A 21,742-nucleotide genomic window follows, 5' to 3' on the forward strand; every position below is an offset into this window, starting at 1 on the left:
TGGCAGAATGAGACTTAGTACTTTTATTTTGTTTTGTTTTTTGGTTTTTAGAGGTAGGGTCTCACTATGGTCCAGGCTGACCTGGAATTAACTCTGCCATCTCAGGGTGGCCTTGAACTCATGGCAATCCTCCTACCTCTGCCTCCCAAGTGCTGGGATTAAAGGCGTGTGCCACCACGCCTGGCGGTACTTTTATTTTTAACTTCCAACTCTGAGAATTTTAGGTGCTACATGCAGTTCTGATGCCATATTCAGGGAAGAATGGAGTTGCATCCCAATTCAACAGGGTAAGTAAATTTCTAATCAGTGTGGTAGGATAAAGAATGTGTGTGCCAAAAATATCAATGGTTCTACTGTCTTATATTGACATATAACATTAAAGACAGAACACTTTTAGAGCTTTTAGTTTCTCTGCTCATTAAGATTTTAATGTAGATTTAAATGAAATTCTTATTTAAAAAATTAAAGAAAGTTTTCATTTATTAATTTTTTTAGAATAAAGGGTTAGTGCACAAATACAGCCCAAAGCCAACAGAAAAATAGCTTTTCTCTGTCATTTCCCAAAGAAAGCACTGCAGCTACCCAGAATAGGCCAAAAGAAAAAAAAAATGAGCAAAGAAAAAAATCTAAAAAGCAATCTTCTGAGGTCTAGGCTTCACAAAAGGACTACATGTTAAACTATGTACATCGATTTGATGTGCAAGTGTGCAATAAATATGTACAAATACATTCCTATCTGCTTTCGTCACTCTAGAGTCTCCATAGTAGATCCAGCTGAGATTAGAAATGAGAAAAGGCCATATCAGTGAATAGGAAAATGAAGGTTACAATGGTTTTAGACCAGCAGAATAATTAACTAGTTATTTTAACATTGGAACAGACTAAAAAAGTTGTTTTGAAATAAATGATACCTGTAAGGGATGCTTATTCAGATATCTGTTAAATGCTGCTGTCAGTTTTTTGATAATACCACTGACCTGAATTATATGATGCTAGTAACAAAGCTCTTACTTTCTGGAATTCCTCTAAATAACAAGCTGTTAGGTATTCACGGTCTTTAAGTGTTCAGAGATGTGTTGCTGAGTATTGTAAAACACAACCAGCTCATCACCTACATCTCTATGTTGCTGCAGCAATTGCTCTTGGTCCCAATGAAGTATAAAAGAGGATGTACGCTGCTGAAGACTTTACAGATGACACAGAGATATCAGACACTTCATGGTCATCAAACTTAAACCACCGCTGTCTTGCTGCATTTTTACAATAGGCAGTGTAGTGGCCTCCATCCAGCCCGCCATAATGATTCTGTGCCAAGCAAGATAAAACATCAATGAAAATTGAACTGTCATTTAAAACATCACTAATTCAAAAATTTATGCTATTCTCACATCCCTATGAGGCAAGGAAGCCCTTGAACCTCCTATTTTATTCATTTGCTTGGGGAAGAAAAAAAAAGACCCAAACCTCAAGGAAATACTTACTGAAACAGAAAACAAGTTATATTTCTTCAAACTGTTTTTTGGACCAATAACATATGGTGACAGGTCAAGGTTTTCTAATGGGAAGTCCACAGATGTCTGTAGTTTCTGCTTCCACCTGCCATCATAGGAAAAGCTGCAGAACAAAACGTTCCAGGAGTTACACACCAGCAAAGACTCAGAATTTTAGTAGTGGAAGGACCTGTCAAAGACATCTGTTTCATTTCAATTTTATCATGCAGGAGATATAGTTTTCTGATATCAAGTCATATGCCAAAGGTCAAAAAGCTAGAATTGGCAGAGCTAGGTCTACCTTACGGCCTCCAGATCCCTGGGCCAGCTACAACTGTGACATAAGTCTTCTATGAAGGTGGAAAACTCATGTGTTTAGAACGTTGGTTGCTATAAAATCACACGGGACTGAAGAGAGCTACTCTAGATTTAAGCCTTGGACCTCTGGAAAATTAGGGGTAAAATGGACTGCAGGGAGACCTGTGATTAAAATAACGGCTATAGCCAGGCATGATAGTGAACATTTTTAATCCTAATACTCGGGAGGGTGAGATAGGAGGATTACCATGAGTTTGAGGCCAGCCTGAGTGAATTCCAGGTCAGCCTGGGCTAGAGTGAGACCCTACCTTGAAAAAAAAAAAGGCTACAGAAAAAGTGACAGCTGAAAAGAGAACTCCAGTCAGAAGTACCTACACAAGAGATGGAGAGATGGCTCAGCAGTTAAGACACACTTGCCTGCAAAGCCTAATGACAGGAGTTCAATTCCCCAGTACCCAGGTAAAACCAGCTATACAAGGTGGCACATGTGTTTGGAGTTTGTGTGTAGTAGCTAGGTGCCCTGGCATGCCCATTCCTTCTATCTGCCTTTCTCTTTCTCTCAAGTAAATAAATAAAAACAAAGAAAAGCCTGGTGTGGTGGCTTATGCCTTTAATCCCAGCACTCAAGAGACAGAGGTAGGAGGATCACTGTGAGTTCAAGGCCACCGAGACTACATAGTGAATTTCAGGTCAACCTGGGCTAGAGTGAGAACCTACCTCAGGAGCGAGCACCCTCCCCCCAAAAAAAACAAAGAAAAAGTACCTATACAAAAGAAAAATGAACATTTCAGTGTTGAAATATAGCTGTCTATTAATCTCCAACAATACAAATATAAACAAATGCTGTCTTTCTTTTTTTTTTTAAATACTTTTTGTTCATTTTTTATTTATTTATTTGGGAGCAACAGACACAGAGAGAAAGACAGATAGAGGGAGAGAGAGAGAATGGGCGCACCAGGGCTTCCAGCCACTGCAAACAAACTCCAGACGCGTGCACCTCCTTTGCATCTGGCTAACGTGGGACCTGGGGAACCGAGCCTTGAACCAGGGTCCATAGGCTTCACAGGCGAGCGCTTAACCGCTAAGCCATCTCTCCAGCCCTGTCTTTCTTTTTTTTAAGCAGAGTCTCCCTCTAGCCAGGCTGACCTGGAATTCACTATGTAGTCTCAGGGTGGCCTCAAACTCATGGCTCCCTTTACTGTTTGAATGCCGTTATCTGCTTATCTATTAGAATTACACTATACAATAATCATTAGATGCAATTTCAAACTTTTACATTTGAAACGCAGTAATTTAGTCTCATTGATTTTTGTTTAACAGACCAAACCAGGTGAAATTACATTAAATGTACTAATGTCATTCTGTTATCATTTCTGCCTTCATATTCAGATAATTTTCCACTGTTTTGTTTTCCTTAGGAGGCAGTACAGTATGTATAAATTTGAATTCCTTTATAAACATTAACAGAAAAAAATTTTAATATTTTAAATTATTTGTGAATGTGTGTGCACATGTGTGCATGCACGCTTGTCCAGCTTTACAAGGGTACCAGGGAAATAAAGCCTTTAATTGTTGAGCCATCTCCCCAGCCCCACAGGTAGAAAAATTTTGACTTTTACCGTTTTAGATGTACTAAAAGCACAGGTGGCAATTTCCAGATTTCTATCTTTTTTAGAGAGTCCCGTCGGGCTCTGCAATGACTGCAGTAAAATTTGTTGTTATCTGTGAGCTTTTCTTCTTTGGAAAATAATCTAAGGCAATCCTGGAGGAAAAAGCAAACAAATGCTCAATAATCAATGTCTCACTGTCATTCTGCAAGCATCAAGGATATATTAATGACTGGGAACAAGAGTTCCTCTAAGCAGCAGCACAATTGTACTGCATGGTATGGTGAGGGGAATTAGTGTGGTGGGTCATGACAGCATACGGACAAACTCCTGCCTGGGCCTGGTGAGCCTTGGGAAATTGGCTACAGGAAAAGCTCTTCTGGAGAAAGCTAAGACCAAAGGCACTAACACACGCTATTATATAATGTTGCTATAATGTGAAAACCAAAATATATATATGCATATATATTTGATCCCTAAATAAAGCACATGGTTAAGAAAAGGAGACCTAAGTTAATGGTAGCATACAACTTCCCAAATCAGCTTAAAACATGGTCTTTTTAGCCATGTGTGGTAGCACACACCTTTAATCCCAACACTAGGGAGGCACAGGTAGGAGGGTCACCATGAGTTTGAGGTCACTTTGAGACTTCAGAATTAATTCCAGGTTAGCCTGGACTAGAGTGAGACCCTACCTCAAAATACAAACAATAACAACAACAAAAAATTGGTCTTTGACACTGTAAGCCTTATAATTGGCCAGCCAGGCCAAATGAGCCAACGGGTGCAATAGTGGCATGTCTGTCCTCCAATTGGACTGGAGGCTCACTCCATGCAGGGGGGAATACATCCCAGATACTGAAAACTTAAAAAAGGGGTAGTCATGAGCCCTGGGGGTGTAATATCTGCTGATACCTGGAAAAATGTACATGCTACGCTTATCCAACTGCCCAGTAAGCACTTCTCTTAATATTCATACCCTTATATTAATGCTATTCTCACTTTGGGTAGAGGATCTTCTCTTTTCAGATGGAAGTGACCTTGGGATGACTCAGAAGGTATCATAGTGCTGGAAAGAAGTGACTGGAGTACTGACTAACATCTCGACCACACCTTCCAAGGCTCAAGGTCTAATGCAGAAGAGGTAGCAGAAAGAATATAAGAGCCAAAGGAAGAGTAGGAGTCCTTACAACATGCTCCCTCCAGACATAAAATGGCCTGGATATCCATGACCTCACAGTGCCTGACATTACCTACACAAGACCATCGTAAGAGGAGGAAAAGATCATGATGTCAAAATAAAAGAGACTGATTGAGATGGGGAGGGGATATGATGGAGAATGGAATTTCAAAAGGAAAAGTGGGGAGGGGGGTATTACCATGGGGTATTTTTTATAATCATGGAAAATGTTAATAAAAAGTGAGAAAAATAATAAAAAAGTAAAGAAGTACAAAAAAATGGTCTTTGAAAAATATTTATTTAAGAAAGAGAGAGAAGAGACAGACAGTGAGAGAGAATAGGCATTCCAGGGCCTCTTGCCACAGTAAACAAGCCCAGACACATGCACTACTTTGTGCATCTGGCTTTATGTGGGTACTTGGGAATCAAGCCTAGACCATTAGGTTTTTGCAAGCAAGCTCCTTTAACTACTGGGCTATCTCTCCAGCCCTAAAACTTAAGAATATAAACTTTCAAGGAAGGAAGTTTGGTTCAGTGGTGAAGTTCTTGCATAGTATGTGCAAGGCTCTTGGTTCAAGTCCTTCAGCACTACTAAAAACAAATTTACAAACCATTTTCAACTTTGAGAGAATGTTTAATAGGAGTTTAACTTTTAAAAAAGAAAAACTAGGACTGGAGAGATGGTTTAGTGGTTAAGGCACTTGCTGGCGAAGCCTAAGGACGCAAGTTCCATTCTCTATCACCCGTGTAAGCCAGATGCACAAGGTGGCGCATGTGTCTGGAGTTAGTTTGCAGTGGCTAGAGGCCCTGGCATGACCATTCTCCCCTTCTCCCGCTCTCAAAGAAAGAAAGAAAAAGAAAAACTCACTGGTGGGGGGGAGTGCAAACTTGTGCAGCCACTATGGAAACCAGTATGGAGACTTCTGAAAAACATGAAAATAGAGCTACCATGTGACCCAACTATTCCTCTACAGGGCATCTACCCTGAATGGTACACTCTTCACTGCAGAGATAAATGCTCAACCACTTTTATAGCTGCTCAAATTCACAACAGATAAGAATTGGGATCAACCAAGATGTCCAACATCAGACAAATGGATAATGAACACGTGGTTCACATACACAATGGAATTCTACTTGGCAGTAAGGAAAATGATACAATGAAATTTGTAGGAAAGTGGATGGACCTAGAATAGATCATACTAAGTGAACTCACACAAGCACAGAAAGACAAACTCCACATGATCTCTCTCATCTATGGTTCCTAACCTGGATAGCTTGTGTTCTAGGCGTATCTGACAAGCAACTCAAGGGAGAGAGAATAGGGATAGGAGGGTTTGGTGATAGGAACATGGGAGGGCAAGGGAAGATATACACAAAACAATTTAGTACCATAGAAATCTTTCTCCTGCATCAAAGACTAAAAGATATAACCTTCAATGGGATTATGGGGGCATCATCTGGACTAAAGGGTTCTGGAGAGGGTGGGATGAAGTCCTATTCTACAACAACTGGCTCTGGTTTGTAACTCAGTACCAGAAACCAGTTATACCCCACACTTTACTGTTGGATGGAGAGAACTACAAGGTCCCAAAAAACGAGAGGCTTTTGTCAAAGCACTTGATTACCCACCTGAGGTAAAAGGTAAGACTCTATTGCTAAAGACACTACATACTGCCTACATAGAATACTGAGATTGGGAGATCCAGCTGGAATCTGGAAGGAAGCCAGTCCCCAGATGGTTAGTGCATATAATGATGGAAAGTGCTACATCAGCCAGTGGGGGGAAAAATAGCCAACAATGTTGTGATCAAGCAGGGGACATTACTATACAAAATCAACTAGCTGGACAAAATGTATGTACCTGTGCAATAATGGCACCCAGCCTAGGTAGGTAATCAATGGTTCTCTGACTGGCTAACAGACCCACCCACTGGCTAGAACTGGGACCCAAGTCAAAATCCAATAGGGACAAGGGACATGGATTCCAGTAAGAGCTCCCACTAGTCTATGGTAAAAAGAAAGGCTATACTTACCAAAATTAATTAATTAACTATGCTTATCCCCTTTAACCTATGCTGATCTTACTCTCCAACAGAGAATTTGTTTTTCTTTTACAGACAGCAGCAAAAACTGGGAACAACCAAAATCTATCAACATGACAAGAAAATATAACTTACTCCCTATCATGAGATAAGCCACCTCTAAGGCCTAGGTAAAACCACAGAGGAATTGGTGAGTTAAGCAAGAGTGCTGCTCTCACAGCAAGCCTGACAACCTGTGCTAGGGTGATGGTGGTTGACAGTGAGGACACTCAAAATGCATCAAAGCAAAACTCCATAAGTCACTGAGAGTTCAACACTAATGTAAGACTGTTAACACACCCACCAAGGCTCAAGGTACTTTGCAGAAGAGGGGATGGAAAGATTGTAAGAGCCACAGGGTGGGAGGGAATATCCAGAGACATTGCACAACCCCTATGCCCCATCTGATTGTTGCTCTCATAACTCATAACTCTATGGTGAATACCAGTAACCCCACTGAGAGGGGCCCTTGGTGGAATGGAGGCAAGGAGGAGAGGAACTGTATCAGCATATGATTTGTTCAAAGTTTCTAGTTAATTAGAAGGAAAAAAGACAGATAAGACTGTCTGACTTCAGTCAGCCTCACAATCAAACTAAGTTTGATTCTCAAAATCCACATAAAAAGAGCCAGGCATGGTGTCCAATGTACCTACAATCCCAGCACCAGAGAAGCAGAGACAGGCAAATCTCTAAGGCTTGCTGGGCAGCCAGTCTAGCCTAATTAGGAGAGTTCCAAGCGAATGAGAGATCCTGTCTTTAAAAAAAGGTAGACACATGGTGCTTGAGGAAACCCAAGGTGTATGTGCATACACATGAGCAACCCTACTCCCATGTACACAAAAGGAAAACTAGTTGTACTTGGTGGAACATACCTATTACCTCCCATACACCCAGCCCTAGAAAGGACAAGTCAGGAAGATCTTGAGTTTAAGGCCAGCCTATGTTATATAGCAAGACTCTGTTTCAAACAAAATCAACATAGGGCTGGAGAGATTGCTCAGCAGTTAAAGGAGCTCACTTGTAAAGCCTCATGGCCTAGATTTAATTACCCAGTACCCAGGTAAAACCAGATGCACAAAGTGGCACAAGTATATGGAGTTTGTTTGCAAAGGCAAGAGTCCCTGGAGTGCTTCTATGTTTTCTCTCTCTCTCTCATAACTAATAAAAGTATTTTTTAAAAAAAAACAAGGTCTAGGGGCTGGGGAGATGGCTTAGTGGCTAAGCACTTGTCTGTGAAGCCTAAGAACCCTGGTTCAAGGCTTGATTCCCCAGTACCCACGTAAGCCAGCTGCACAGGTGGCACATGCATCTGGAGTTCAGTTGCAGTGGCTGGAGGCCCTGATGTGCCCATTCTTTCTCTCTCTGCCAATCTCAAATAAATAAATAAAAATGAAAGAATCAAGGTCTAGAATGTAGTTCAATGGAAGAGTGCTAGCTCAGACTGCACAAGGTCCTGGGTTTGATTCCCCACATTCCATCCCCACATAATCCATGAGCAGAAGAACTAACTGCTGAACAAAGTATATCTATATGCACATAAATAGCAATTTCATCAAGAGATTACTTTCTTTCCATCATAAACTTACCTGTAAAGAACATTTGCTTGTGGATGCTAGTGGTAGAGATAAATACATGAAAGCCTCAAATGTCCTCGACTTTTTGTGACAGGTGAGGCACTGTACTGTGGATTTGAACTGACCCTGAAACAGTGCAACAATAATGGATTCATTGAGCTGCTTGTGCTTCTGCCAGGCATGCTCTGCTGCTTTGAAGTCATCAAGATGATCATTATTTTCCTCTTTATGCCTTTTTCGATTATCAGCCTGGAAATAAGAGCAGTTAAATTCTCTATCAATATCTAAGAATATAGAAGGGATAATTAAACACAAATCTTTCATATATTTAGCAGTATTTGTAACTTTTTTTTTCTTTTTGGTTTTCCAGGTAGGGTCTCACTCTAGTAGCCTAGGCTGATTTGGAATTCACTATGTAGTCCCAGGGTGGCCTGGAACTCACAGAAATGATACCTCTGCCTCCTGATTAAAGGCGTGTGCCACCATGCCTGGCTAGTGTTGGTAACTTCTATAAAAGAAGTCCTGGGGCTGGAGAGATGGCTTAGTGGTTAAGCGCTTTGCAGTGGCTGGAAGCCCTGGCGCACCCATTCTCTCTCTCCCCCTCTATCTGTCTTTCTCCCTGTGTCTGTCGCTCTCAAATAAATAAATAAAAAATGAACAAAAAAAATATTTAAAAGAAAGAAGTCCTGATCTCATGAAGTGCCAGGACCAAAGACCTTATTTCATTTAAAAGACAGACTTATTAGGATTTCTTAACATATTTTACTTAAAAAGCTTTAAGGGGACTGGAGAGAGGGCTTAGCGGTTAAGCGCTTACCTGTGAAGCCTAAGGACCCCAGTTCGAGGCTCGGTTCCCCAGGTCCCACGTTAGCCAGATGCACAAGGGGGAGCACACGTCTGGAGTTCATTTGCAGAGGCTGGAAGCCCTGGCGCGCCCATTCTCTCTCTCTCCCTCTATCTGTCTTTCTCTCTGTCTTTCTTTATCTGTCTGTCGCTCTCAAATAAATAAATAAAAAATTCAAAAAAAAAAAAAAAAAAGCTTTAAGGGACCAGCTGCGGTAGCTTACACTTGTAATCCCAGCACTTGCAAGGCTGAGGTAGGAGGATCACTGTGAGCCTGGACTACAAAGTGAGTTTCAGGTCAATGTGGGATACAGTGAAACCCTGCCTCAGTAAGTCATAAAAGGGGTCTGAGGAGATGGCTCAGCAGTTAAAGGTGCTTGCTTGCAAAGTCTGCTGGCCCAGGTTCAATTACCTAGCTACTAACATAAAGCAGATTAGGCAATCATTTACAGCAAGAGATTCTGATGCATGCGCACACACATACCACAGTACACAAATGTATTTTTTATTAAAGTTTTTTCTTATATTTTTAAAAATTTATTTGAGAAAGAGAAAGAGGAGAGAATGGACACACCAGGGTTTCCAGCCACTGTAAAAGAACTCTAGCTACTTGTGCCACTTTGTGCATTTGGCTTTACATGGGTACTGGGGAATCAAACTTGGGTCCTTAGGCTTTGCAGGCAAGTGACTTAACCACTAAGCCATCTCTCCAGCCCCAAATGTATTTTTAAAAAGCCTGTTGCAGTTACCTTCTCCTTGTTGTCATACAGCACCTGACCAAAAGCAGCTTGTGGGAGGAAAGGGTTTATTTTGGCTTACAGACTTGAGGGAAGCTCCATGACGGCAGGGGAAAGAATGGCATGAGCAGAGGCTGAACATCACCACCACAACATTAGGTAGAACAGTGCAGCATAAAATTGAGCTGAACATTGGCAAGGGGAAGCTGGCTACAACACCCATAAGCCCACCCCCAATAACACACTTTCTCCAGCAAGGCTTCACTTCCCAGAATTCAGAACACACAAGTTTATGGGGGATGCCTAATTCTGGCCACCACAAAAAACAAACAAGTTGAAAAGTTTGGTTCTGGGGCCGGGCATGGTGGCGCATGCCTTTAATCCCAGCACTCGGGAGGCAGAGGTAGGAGGATCGCTGTGAGTTCGAGGCCACCCTGAGACTCCATAGTGAATTCCAGGTCAGCCTAGACTAGAGTGAGACCCTACCTTGAAAAACAAAAAAAAAAAAAAAGAAAAGAAAAGTTTGGTTCTGAACAGATGACATCTTGCATAATAGCTGGAAATGAGGGCTATTTGCAAATATTCAGAAATCCAAAACATTTATGGAATGTAACCATTTCAGATAAGGGATACTCAACATATGTTACACATACTGGTACTACATAGTTCCATGCCTTAGTAAAAAGTCGCTATAGTTGCTGGGCATAGTGGTATACACCTTTAATCCCAGCACTTGAGAGGCCAAGGTGGATCCTTGTGAGTTCAAGGCCAGCTTGAGACTATATAATGAATTCCAGATTAGCCTAGGCTAGAGCAAGACCCTACCTCAAAAAAAAGTCACTATAATTAAATAAACTACCACTGAACAATCACCAACTAGAATTTTAAATTTCTATAAAAATAATAATAGTGCTATACTAGTGAGAAACTTTCAAGTGTCTTTGCAGCTTAGAAAAATCAAACCTAGGGGCTAGGGAGATAGCTCAGTGGTTAAATGCACTTACTTGCAAAGCCAGCCAGCCCAGGTTCCATTCCCCAGTACTCACATAAAGTCAGATGCACAAAACAGCACATTCATCTGGAGTTCATTTGCAGCATCAAGAGGCCCTGGCATGCCTATACTCACTTTATCTGTATCTCTTTCTCTCAAAGATATGTGTGTGTGTGTGTGTGTGTGTGTGTGTGTGTGTGTGTGTGTGTGTAGCTGGAGAGATGGCTCAGCAGTTAAGGTGCTTGCCTACAAAGCCTACCAACCCAAGTTTGATTCCCCAGTATCCACATGAAGACAGCACATGCATCTGGACTTCATTTGCAAGGTCTTGGGGCCCTGGCATGCTCATATGCATATTCATATTCTCTCTCTCAAGTGTGTGATAGCAAACACCTTTTAGACCTAGCACCGGGAGGCAGAGGTAGGACTACTGTGAGTCTGAGGCTAGTGTGAGACTACACAGTGAACTGCAGGTCAGCCTGGGCTAGAGAAAGACCCTTCCTCAAACCCCACCAAAAATGTTATTCATACATATATCCATCTTCTTACTTTATTTAGGTCTTCATGGAGACCATCCATGAGGAACAAAAGCAGTTCCTGTGAATCTTGCTGGCTGTATCCTGCAAACTGGTCATTAATCTTCCCAATGGTGACTTTAAAGTCTTTTGGACTTATATATTTGTACTGTCCTGTCCACAGAGCTTTCATGATTATCCCAAATTCTTCTGCCACTTCACCTTTATGTCCCAATAAATTTGACCTATACAAATAAAGTTATACAAAAACAAAATCAATAAAGGTAAAAAATTTAAAAGGCATACACAGTTCTGATATCAACACAAAAGTATACCCATACTATAGCTTTATACTAAAATACTTACTTGCAGGCTTGGCTAATTACTTGCAGTATTAAATACTTATCTGAATCCTACTTTGCTGTGGTCCTCCAACTTGTTTCCTTATTCTGGAGACAAGCTCTGCTTCTCGTACTCAATAGGCTGCAGTCACAAGATTGCAGCTGTAAGACTGACAGTGAGCTTCTGCCTTCTTGCTCTGTCCTTTCTTAGCAGAGCTGACTTTTCTCAACATCATGAGTGGCAAGTGCTATGATGTAAATATGCCCCTCCAAAATTCAGACGTTGTAAATGTGGCCATATTGACAACTTAGAAAGTGGACTCTGACCCGTAAATGGAATTAGGTTAACTCAGAAAAGGCCACAGTGAAGGAATCTTGTGTCCTCCTTTCTGCTATGTGAAGACGTAGCAAAAAGGTCCTATATAAATGTTGACACTTTTATTTTAGAATTTTCAGTCTCAAAACTTTGAGACATGGGCTGGAGAGATGGCTTAGCGGTTAAGCACTTGCCTGTGAAGCCTAAGGACCCCGGTTCGAGGCTCAATTCCCCAGGACCCACACTAGCCAGATGCACAAGGGGGCGCACGCATCTGGAGTTCGTTTGCAGTGGCTGGAAGCCCTGGCGCGCCCATTCTCTCTCTCTCTCTCTGTCTCTTTCTCTCTCTCTGTCTGTTGCTGTCAAATAAATAAATAAACAAAAAAAAAAAAAAACACTTTGAGACAATAAGTGTCCTTTATAAAGTATCTGTCTTGGGCTGCAGAGATGGCTTAGAAGTTAAGGTGCTTGCCTACAAAGCCAAAGGACCCAGGTTTGATTCCCTAGGGCCCAAATAAGCCAGATGCAGAGGTTGGCACATGCATCTGTAGTTCGTTTTTAGTGGCTAAAGGCCCTGGAGCACCCATTCTCTCTATCTGCCTCTTTTTTCCTCTCTCTCAAATAAATTAAAAAAAATTTTTTTTTTAACTATCTAAGGTAAGGTAATTATAGCAGCACAAAACACACTAAGAAATTATGGATAGATTGCCCTTTTAACAATACATTACAAAAGGCATTCATTTACCTGTTAATATCATCCTGATAGCAGTTTTGGTTGAAATAATCAGCCAGATGTGGAGCATTACACAGGCATTGCAATATTGAGTTCATATAACAAGTATTTCCCAAATTACGAAGTCCAGTAAGAGCTGGTCCAGATCCTCCAAAAATAGGATTGAGGTTCCTAATCTGAGAAGCAGAGAGCCTTGTGATCTCAGCTTTAGGGTAGCATGCTGGCCTAAGGAAGAAGGAAAAAACAAGATGTCTTAATATGCAAAGGATCTGAACTTGAAGTTCACACTAAAAATGGCAGCAAACTCCAGCAGCTGTGCCTCACTAGTTCTGTCCACAGTTAGGTGGAAAGTTCTGCATCTTATAGTAACTAGGTTAATTGTATTCTAGAATTCGCCAATGAAACACCTATAAACTCCGTGAGTTCTTGCTAGGTTCTCATGAAACAGGAGTTCAAGGACAGAAAGCTCTTTCAAACTCCTTTAAACAACCCCAGGGAACTTAGCATTATTACACATTTTAATTCAATCACAATGCGAGAGAATCTAACATAAAATTGTATGTATTATAAATTTATTTCTAAATTATGTATTTAAAAGATAAAATTATATATTACTTTATAGAGCAGATATCAAAGGAGGCAGAAGTTACTTAAATACTATGCTACCTCAAGTCTACAGCTGTGTCCACTGAGCCCAAGTGACATGTCAAATTTAAATTAATTGAAATAAAATATAAAATTTCTGCAGCTGCATTTTGAAATACCACACACTGTGCTGGACAGCATGAACAGTGAGCATTTCCATGGCCATAGACCCATCTAACAGACAATAGTGGACTTCTAGAAAAGCCTCCTAGACGTTTTTGTTAGTATATTTGATTAGTATGTGCAACTACCAGAATTGCTGTTGTTAAAGGAATCTTAACTGATTTGTTGTTGTTGCTGTTGTTTGGGTTTTTTTGAGGTAAGGTCTCACTCTAGCACAGGCTGACCTGGAATTCACTCTGCAGTCTCAGGCTGGCCTTGAATTCACAGTGATCCTCCTACGTCTGCCTCCTGAGTACTTGGGATGAAAGGCAGGAACCACCATGCCCTGCACTTCCTCCTCCTTTCTTTTCTTAATAATCCCTACCAAGCATTCATGTACTCTTGAGAATATGGAGATCAAATTGTGTTTCACTTTTTTTTTGCATGTGATTAAATACACACACTCAAAAGCCCTTTATTAGTTATTTAAAAGTATATAACCTGCATATGAAATCTCAAAACATTGCCAAGTTAATAATCAATAATAACAAAGAAGGAATTAAATATCAATTATTGAATTATTGTAATGATTTTTAACACCTGGGGCTATATTAAGAAAATTCTAAAAGTTCTTTAAAATAGGTTCTCCCAGGCCAGGTAAGTTCTCAGGAAGAAAAAAATATTTACTTCCTTAGAATGTATTTATTCAGTCTGTTTAAAAAGACAGTACAATTTGGAAATCCTCAGTAAGTAACAAAGTATTTATAATAAATGGGAAACAACCCTATTTATTTATATAGTCACCCCTTGGTATCCAAGACCCTCTGCACATTAACAATATCCAAGGATACTTGAGTTCACTATATAAAATGGCACAGTATTTGCATGTAACCTGTAAACCTCTCCTATAGCCTTTAAATCATGTCTACATTACTTATGTGCTTGATACAATATACATGTAATGGTGGTGGTTCTATGGTGGTGGTTCTGTATAGTTTAGAAAACAATGACAAGAAAAAAAAAAAAGTCAGCACTAATGTAGTTTTGATCGCTGGTTGGATAAGTCCTTGACTGCAAAAGCCATGGATACATTTTTGTTTTGATTTCTGAAACAAGGTCTCATGTAGCTCAAGCTGGCTCTGAACTCCCTATGCAGCTGAGGATAACCTTGAACTTCTGACTCTCCTGCCTCCACCTTCTAAGTGCTGGGCTTATAAAACTGCACCATCATACCTGGCTTTATGTGGTACTGGACATCAAACCCAGTACTTCATGCATGCCAGGCAAGCACTTCATTCAAGTGAGTTATTTCCCCAGTAGAAAAGCCACTATCTGAAAAGCCAACTGTATTTCCATCTAGTCACCTCCTTCCCCAAAAAGAGAAGATCAGAAGTACAGGTAGATTTGAAAATCATCTTCTAACCCTATCACTTATAAGCCAGGAAAATGTCTACATGAGATACTACTTTGGGGAAATATAAATGCAGTTACTCTCATGAACACAATGAAGAAAAGAGAGAAACAAATACACTGTGGAGTTTGTTATTTCAATGCTACATAAAAATGTTACTCCCATATTTTCAAGTCTACATTAATAATTAAGATAATCTTTTCATATACTAAGTTAACATTTGAGAGAAAAACACATTTTCTTATTCAATTTTTCCTCCATAATCACAATAGTTAGTATAGGCATCCATAGAAACTTCTGACACTGTAGCTTTAATGTGGTGACATATTTACACTGTGATTTTAAATTGATCATCTTATTCTATTCCTAGGAATTGGGGGTAAGCTTACTTGTTTTCCCGATTAACTGTTGGAGTTACTGCTGGCTTCCTCTTCTCCTCCTCCTGAATGGCCTGGGTGATATCTGGGGAGGAGTAGGAGCGCTTCAGTTTGGATGGTTCCTTGTCCCGCTCAGCAGGGGCCTGGGGCTTGGCTTTATGAGTTGGAGGGGCAGAAGGAGGTGCAGATGAAAGAGCCATTTCCGGTGGGTACATATGAACAGTGTTGGTGGGTGAATGGTAATAACGAAAGGTTCCAGTGATTGGGTCAAGAAACTTGAAAAACAACAACAAAAGTAGGTTAAAAACCAAAATTACCATTATATAAACACAGAAACCATCCCCAAGCATTCTACTGCTAAATTTACTTGTGGATAATTTCTTTTGGTACTCAAGATTGAAGCCAGGGCCTGGCACATTATAAGCATACTCTAGCACTGAGCTGAACTTTCAGTCCTTAAGATAATTTGAATATAATCATTCTCTAAACTTTCAAAGAAATTTAAGCCTTTAAAGGAACACCTGTTTTTCTTTTTGTTTGTTTGTTTTTGTATTTTAAAATTTATTTGAGAGAGAGAGAGAAAGAGGCAGAGAGAGGGAGAGAGAATGGGCACAGCAGGGCCTTTAGCCACTGCAAACGAACTCAACACATGTGCCCCGTTGTACATCATTTCTTACGTGGGTCCTGGAGAGTCAGACCAGGATCCTTCGGCTTCGCAGGCAATCACCTTAACTGCTATGCCATCTCTCCAGCGACCCCCCCCCCTTTTTTTAAAGGTAGGGTCTCACTCTAGCCCAGGCTGACCTGGGACTAACTCTGTAGTTCCAAGCTAGCCTCAAACTCACAGTGATTCTCTTACCACTGCTGGGGTTAAAGGCATGCATTACCACGCCTGGCTTAAACCTTTTTGGTTTGTTTTGTGGTCCATCCACCACTGCCAGCACTTCTGGGATTGTATGTAGGTGCTAGAGAGCCAAACTCAGGTCTTCATACTTGTACAGTGAGTGATTTATCAACTGAACTATCTCCTTAAGCCCCAAATATACAATTTCTAAGTGATATTGCCAGAATGCTCATATAAATGTAGAAAGCATATGAAATCAAACAAAAATAACATTTTAGGGCTGGAGAGATGGCTTAGCGTTTAAGGCACTAGCCTGCCAGTACCTACATAAGCCAGATGCACAAGATGGTGCATGTGTCTTGAGTTTATCTGCAGTGGCTAGAGGCCTCTCTCTAAAATAAATAAATAAATGTTTAACATTTTTTTAAATAACATTTTAAAGAATCAAAGTAACTATTTTATTTCAATTTCCAATTTTGACTTTTACCTTGGCCCAGCCTAAAGGTAGTCCAGGTACAATCCTCCCCATTTCTTCACTCCGTGCTCTTGTCAAAGGTTCTCGTTGAGCCTAGTTTGAAAGAAAATAAAAGTTTCCATTTGCAAACTTAAGGTACCAGTACCAAAAATCAAAACAGCCTACCTTCATGCTTTTAGGCAGAATCAAAATGCAGACTACTGTACCTCTCAAGTACAGGTGAGGGTCAGAGGGTTCAAAGTAAGGGAAAGCAGAAGAAAATACCACTGAAAATCTGTTCAAAGGGAAACTGAGAGGACATTAGGAAGCAGGCCTCATGACTCCAGCTGCTCCTAAAAATTCTGCCTACCTGCTCAATGCAGGCATGTAATGCAAATAATTATTACACTGTACTTATAGGCTCAAGATAAACACCAAAAGGTCCTAAGATTATTTTTATGGCCTCCCTCCCCAAAAGGTAGGTCTCGCTCTAGCCCAGGCTAACCTGGAAATCACTATGTTGTGTCAAGGTGGCCTCAAACTTAAGGAGATCTTCCTATCTCTGCCTCCTGAATGCTAGGATTAAAAGTGTATACCACCACACCCAGCTTGGACATATTTTTAATACATCTATATATTCCTTTCTGTTTCTTTTATTGATCACAAAGCATTCAACTTGAACACAAGTTTTCCTATAAGCATGCATGTTGCCTGACTTCTTTGGAACACAGGACTATCAAATTCTCGTTTTTCCTAAATTTTAATACCTAAGTTCTCAAATATAGTCCATTTTACTTTTGAAGTTTCTGTGTTTAGAATAACTGACATGTACATATGTGATGTATATGGAATGATGGCAGTGTCAGGGTGTAGGGAGGCGGTTTTCCATGATAGCTACTGAGGAGAACGACCCAATGGATCCAAACAAACGAGTAAGGCTACAGAACTACATCTCATGGCATATTTCAAGTCATCCTGCTCTCCTCATGTATCTTCTATATTTATCCATTCTACAAAATAAGCATGCCATATAAATAAATGCAGACCAACATATAAAAGCAACAATCTCTATAATGTATAACACAATTATACATTTTTTAAATTTTTCATTCTTTTAATCATTTATTTGCTATCACAGAGAGACAGACACATCAAGCGAGGCAGAGAGAGAATGGCCATGCCAGCCTCCAGCCACTGCAAACAAACTCTAAATGTAGGTGTCACTTTGTACATCTTGAGCATTAGATTTTGCAGGCAAGCACCTTAACTGCTGAAACATCCCTCCACCCACTTCTATATTTTTTAAAGAAAAACTATGGGCTGGAGTGATGGCTTAGCACTTAAGGAGTTTGCCTGCAAAGCTAAAGGACCCAGGTTCAATTCTCCAGGACCCACATTAGCCAGATGCACAAGGGGGCTCATGCTGCTGGAGTGTGTCTGCAGTGGCTGCAGACCCAGGTGTGCCCATTCTCTCTCTCTGTCAAATAAATAAATAAAAATAAAACATTTTTAAAAAGAAAAACTGTTATTAATATTAGGAAACAAGGGCTGGAGGGATGACTTAGCAGCTAAGGCACTTGCCTGCAAAGCCTAAGGACCCAAGTTTGATGTTCCTGGTTCCTTGTAAGCCAGATGCAAATGGATGCATATGAAGTTTGCAGTGGCTAAAGACTCTGGCATGCCCATTCTCACGCTCTTTCCTTCTCTCTGTCTGAACTAACTAACTAAACAAATAAAAAGGACATTTAACTTAAAAAATAATAAAAATAGCAAGCAAAGCCAGGCGTGGTTGTGCACACCTTTAATCCCAGCACTCGGGAGGTAGAGGTGGGAGGATTGATGTGAATTCAAGACTACCCTGACATACATTCAGTGCTAACATCTTTTATGCTTAAGCAGAGACTTATAGTCCAGTCCAGAAATCCGGTTTAGTACTCAACAGTCCCAACAGAAGTGTGTTCTCAGGACTTACCTCTAGAGGGCGCTGCTATCATAGACCTGAACAATCGTCACCCAAATCTCGCTGCCCCAACACCTGCCTATCATCCTGCAGATTACAACCAGACCCTACCTCGAAAAACCAAAAAAAAGGAACCAGTCAGATGTGGTGGCACATGCCTTTAATCCTAGCACTTGGGAAGCTGAGGTAGGAGGACTGCTATGAGTTTGAGGCCAGCCTGAGAGTGCATAGTTAATTCCATGCCAGCCTGTGCTACAGTGAGACCCTAACTCAAAAACAAAAACAAAAACGATGAATAAGATCTTTATTAGTAACCCTCTCTTATTCACTGGGAAGATGTGGATCCTATAGCCACAGACAGCACAGAAACCTGTTTCTATTTACTAGACACACAAATACATATGATCAAGTTTAATTTATAAAGTAGGCACTATAAGAAATTAAGCATAATGCTGGGCATGGCAGCACATGCCTTTAATATCAGCATTTGGGAGGCAGAGGTAGGAGGATCACTGTGAGTTCAAGGCCACCCTGAGACTACATAGTGAATTCCTGATCAGCCTGGGCTAGTGTGAAACCCTACCTCCAAAACAAAAATTAACTATAACTAATAAAATATAACAATGATATACTATAAGTTATTTTAAAGTTTATTATTTCTGGAATTCACACTTACTACTTTCAGATTGGGTTTGATTGCGACTGAAACTAAGGAAAGAGAAGGCACAGATAAAGGGACACTCTGCATACACAAAAAATTAACTCAAAAGGACAGAGATGTAACTGTAAGATCTAACATTGCAAAAACTGAAGAATTACTATATTATAACTTTGAATTAGGAAGAAATTTCCTTAGATGCAAAAACAACAGCAAGACTCACACAAGAATAAATTGACAGGTTGCATTTGCTCACAAAAACTTTTGTGCTTAAAGACTCCCTTAAGGAAATAAAACACAATGCATGGAGTGGAGAAAAGTATTTTCAAATCATATTTCCTTTTAAAAACATTGGAACATGTGTGCTATGTATGCTTATATCTGTGTATGCAGATGCACATGTACATATGAGGCCAGAGGTCAGCATCATGTGTCTTCCTCAGTTGCTACCCCTCTTTTTGAGACTTGATCTCTTGCTAAGCCTCCCTGATTTGACTAGACTAGCTAGCCAGCAAACCCAAGGAATCTTCGTCTTCACCTCCCCAGTGCTGGGCATATCACAGTGCCCGGCTTTTACATGGGGTTGAGGGTAAGAAATTATGTCCTCATGTCTGTGTGTCAAGCACAGAGAAATCCCTCTGCTTAGCCCCTATAAATCACATTTCCAACAAAGCATTTGTATCCAGAATGCCATTAACTCATAAAATTAGGTAAAAGCTGGTAGTAACTAATTGAAAATTGGCTCTTATTTGAATACACATTCCATCAAAGATGATCAGGAATACAAGGCCAGTCTGGACTACCTTAGAACTAGAAATGCTAGATATCATTAGTCATTCTGGAAATGCATATTAAAACCATGAGCTACAACTTCACATTCACTGCAATATTACAACAAAAAAGAAATAACAGTACTGGCCAGAATGTAGAGAATGAGAATCCTCTCATACTGATAAAGGAGGTGTAAAATGAGGCAACCACATTAGAAAAACATTTGGCAAGAGTTTTTTTTTTTTTTTTTGAACAACTTCTATTCAGTATCTACTCAAAAGAAATGCAGGGGGCCGGGCATGGTGGCACAGGCCTTTAATCCCAGCACTTGGAAGGCACAGGTTTTAGAAGTTCAAGGCCACCCTGAGTCTACATAGTTAATTTCAGGTTAGCCTGGATTAGAGTGAGACCCTACCTGGGGGGGTGGGGAGAAGAAGAAATGGAGGAGCTAGAGATGGCTCAGCGATTAAGGTGTTTGCCTATAAAACCCAACAACCTGGGTTCGATTCCCTAGTACCCACATAAAGCCAGATGCACAAAGTAGCACAGGTATCTGTAATTCATTTACAGTGGCTAGAGGCGCTGGCAGGCCTACACACTCACTCACTCATTCTCTCTCTCTCCTTGCAAATAAATTTTTTTAAAAAAGAAATGGATATATATTTTCACACAAAGACTTACATACAAATGTTCACAGTAGCATTAACCAAACTAACCCCAAAGGAGAAGAATCCAAATGCCAGTCACCTGATAAATCAGAAGTAGTATGTGCATACCTGATCCTCAGCTATACAAAGAACAAGCTATAATACAGATTCATATAAAAAATCATGCTAGGGCTACAAAGATGGTTTAATGGTTAAGGCACTTACCTGCAAAGTATAAGGACCCAGACTCGATTACCCAGAACCCACGTAATCCAGATGCACATAGTAGCACATGGATCGGGAGTTTGTTTACAGTGTGGCTAGAGGCCCTGGTACACCTATACTCTCTGCCTCCTTCTCTCCCCACTCTCATAAATAAATATATTTTTTAAAATCATGCTAGGTGAAAGAAGGTACAAAAGGCCATCTGCAGATCAATGGAGACAGAATAGATTCAATGTGCCTGGGGCTTTCTGCTGGTTGTAAGAATGACTATAATAGGGCACTGGAATCTTTGTGGCATAAGAAATGTTGTGGGGGGAAGGGTTTATTTTGGCTTATAGACTGAAGGGAAAGCTCCATGATGTCAGAGGAAAATGATGGCATGAGGAGAGGGTGGATATCACCTCCTGTTCAACATCAGGTGGACAGCAGCAGCAGAGTATGTGCCAAACACTGGCAAGGGGAAGCTGGCTATTAACACCAATTAGCCTGCCTTCAACAATATACTGCTTCCAGGAGGATCCAATTCCCAAACTGCCACCAGCTGGGGACCTAAGCATTGAGAACACATACGTTTATGAGGAGTGACACCTGAGTCAAATCACCACACTCCACCCCTGGCCCCCATAAACTGATAACCATCCATGATGTAAAATGCAATGCATTGAGTCCAACTTTAAACATCCCCATAGTTTTTATCAATCCCAGTGGTGTTCAAACATCCCCATAGTTCAAGGTCTTTTAACTGAGCCATAATGCCACAAAACGAAACGAAACAAAACAAAACAAGGCTGGAGAGATGGCTTAGCCGTTAAGGGCTTACCTGTGAAGCCTAAGGACCCCAGTTGAGGCTCTATTCCCCAGGACCCACGTTAGCCAGATGCATAAGGGGGTGCACGCATCTAGAGTTAGTTTGCAGTGG

The 21,742-nt window shown here is 40.6% G+C and overlaps 1 protein-coding gene across 3 annotated transcripts in view; it reads right to left on the reverse strand.

Moving 5' to 3' along the window:
- Positions 1 to 400: 400 nt before the first annotated feature.
- The window catches only part of Usp8 (ubiquitin specific peptidase 8), a 111,607-nt gene continuing 90,265 nt past the window's right edge, over positions 401 to 21,742 (reverse strand). For all 3 annotated transcript variants that reach the window (XM_045156498.1, XM_045156495.1, XM_045156496.1), the window contains 8 exons: positions 16,596 to 16,676; positions 15,277 to 15,539; positions 12,742 to 12,954; positions 11,374 to 11,584; positions 8,266 to 8,502; positions 3,428 to 3,570; positions 1,482 to 1,614; positions 401 to 1,305 (listed from right to left, as the gene is read on the reverse strand). In XM_045156498.1, the coding sequence (XP_045012433.1) occupies positions 1,120 to 1,305; positions 1,482 to 1,614; positions 3,428 to 3,570; positions 8,266 to 8,502; positions 11,374 to 11,584; positions 12,742 to 12,954; positions 15,277 to 15,539; positions 16,596 to 16,676 (1,467 nt within the window). In that variant the 3' untranslated portion in view covers positions 401 to 1,119. The remainder of the gene's footprint in view (positions 1,306 to 1,481; positions 1,615 to 3,427; positions 3,571 to 8,265; positions 8,503 to 11,373; positions 11,585 to 12,741; positions 12,955 to 15,276; positions 15,540 to 16,595; positions 16,677 to 21,742) is intronic.

This window comes from Jaculus jaculus, chromosome 8, assembly GCF_020740685.1.
Source record: "Jaculus jaculus isolate mJacJac1 chromosome 8, mJacJac1.mat.Y.cur, whole genome shotgun sequence".
In the NCBI taxonomy this organism is placed as follows: Eukaryota; Metazoa; Chordata; class Mammalia; order Rodentia; family Dipodidae; genus Jaculus; species Jaculus jaculus.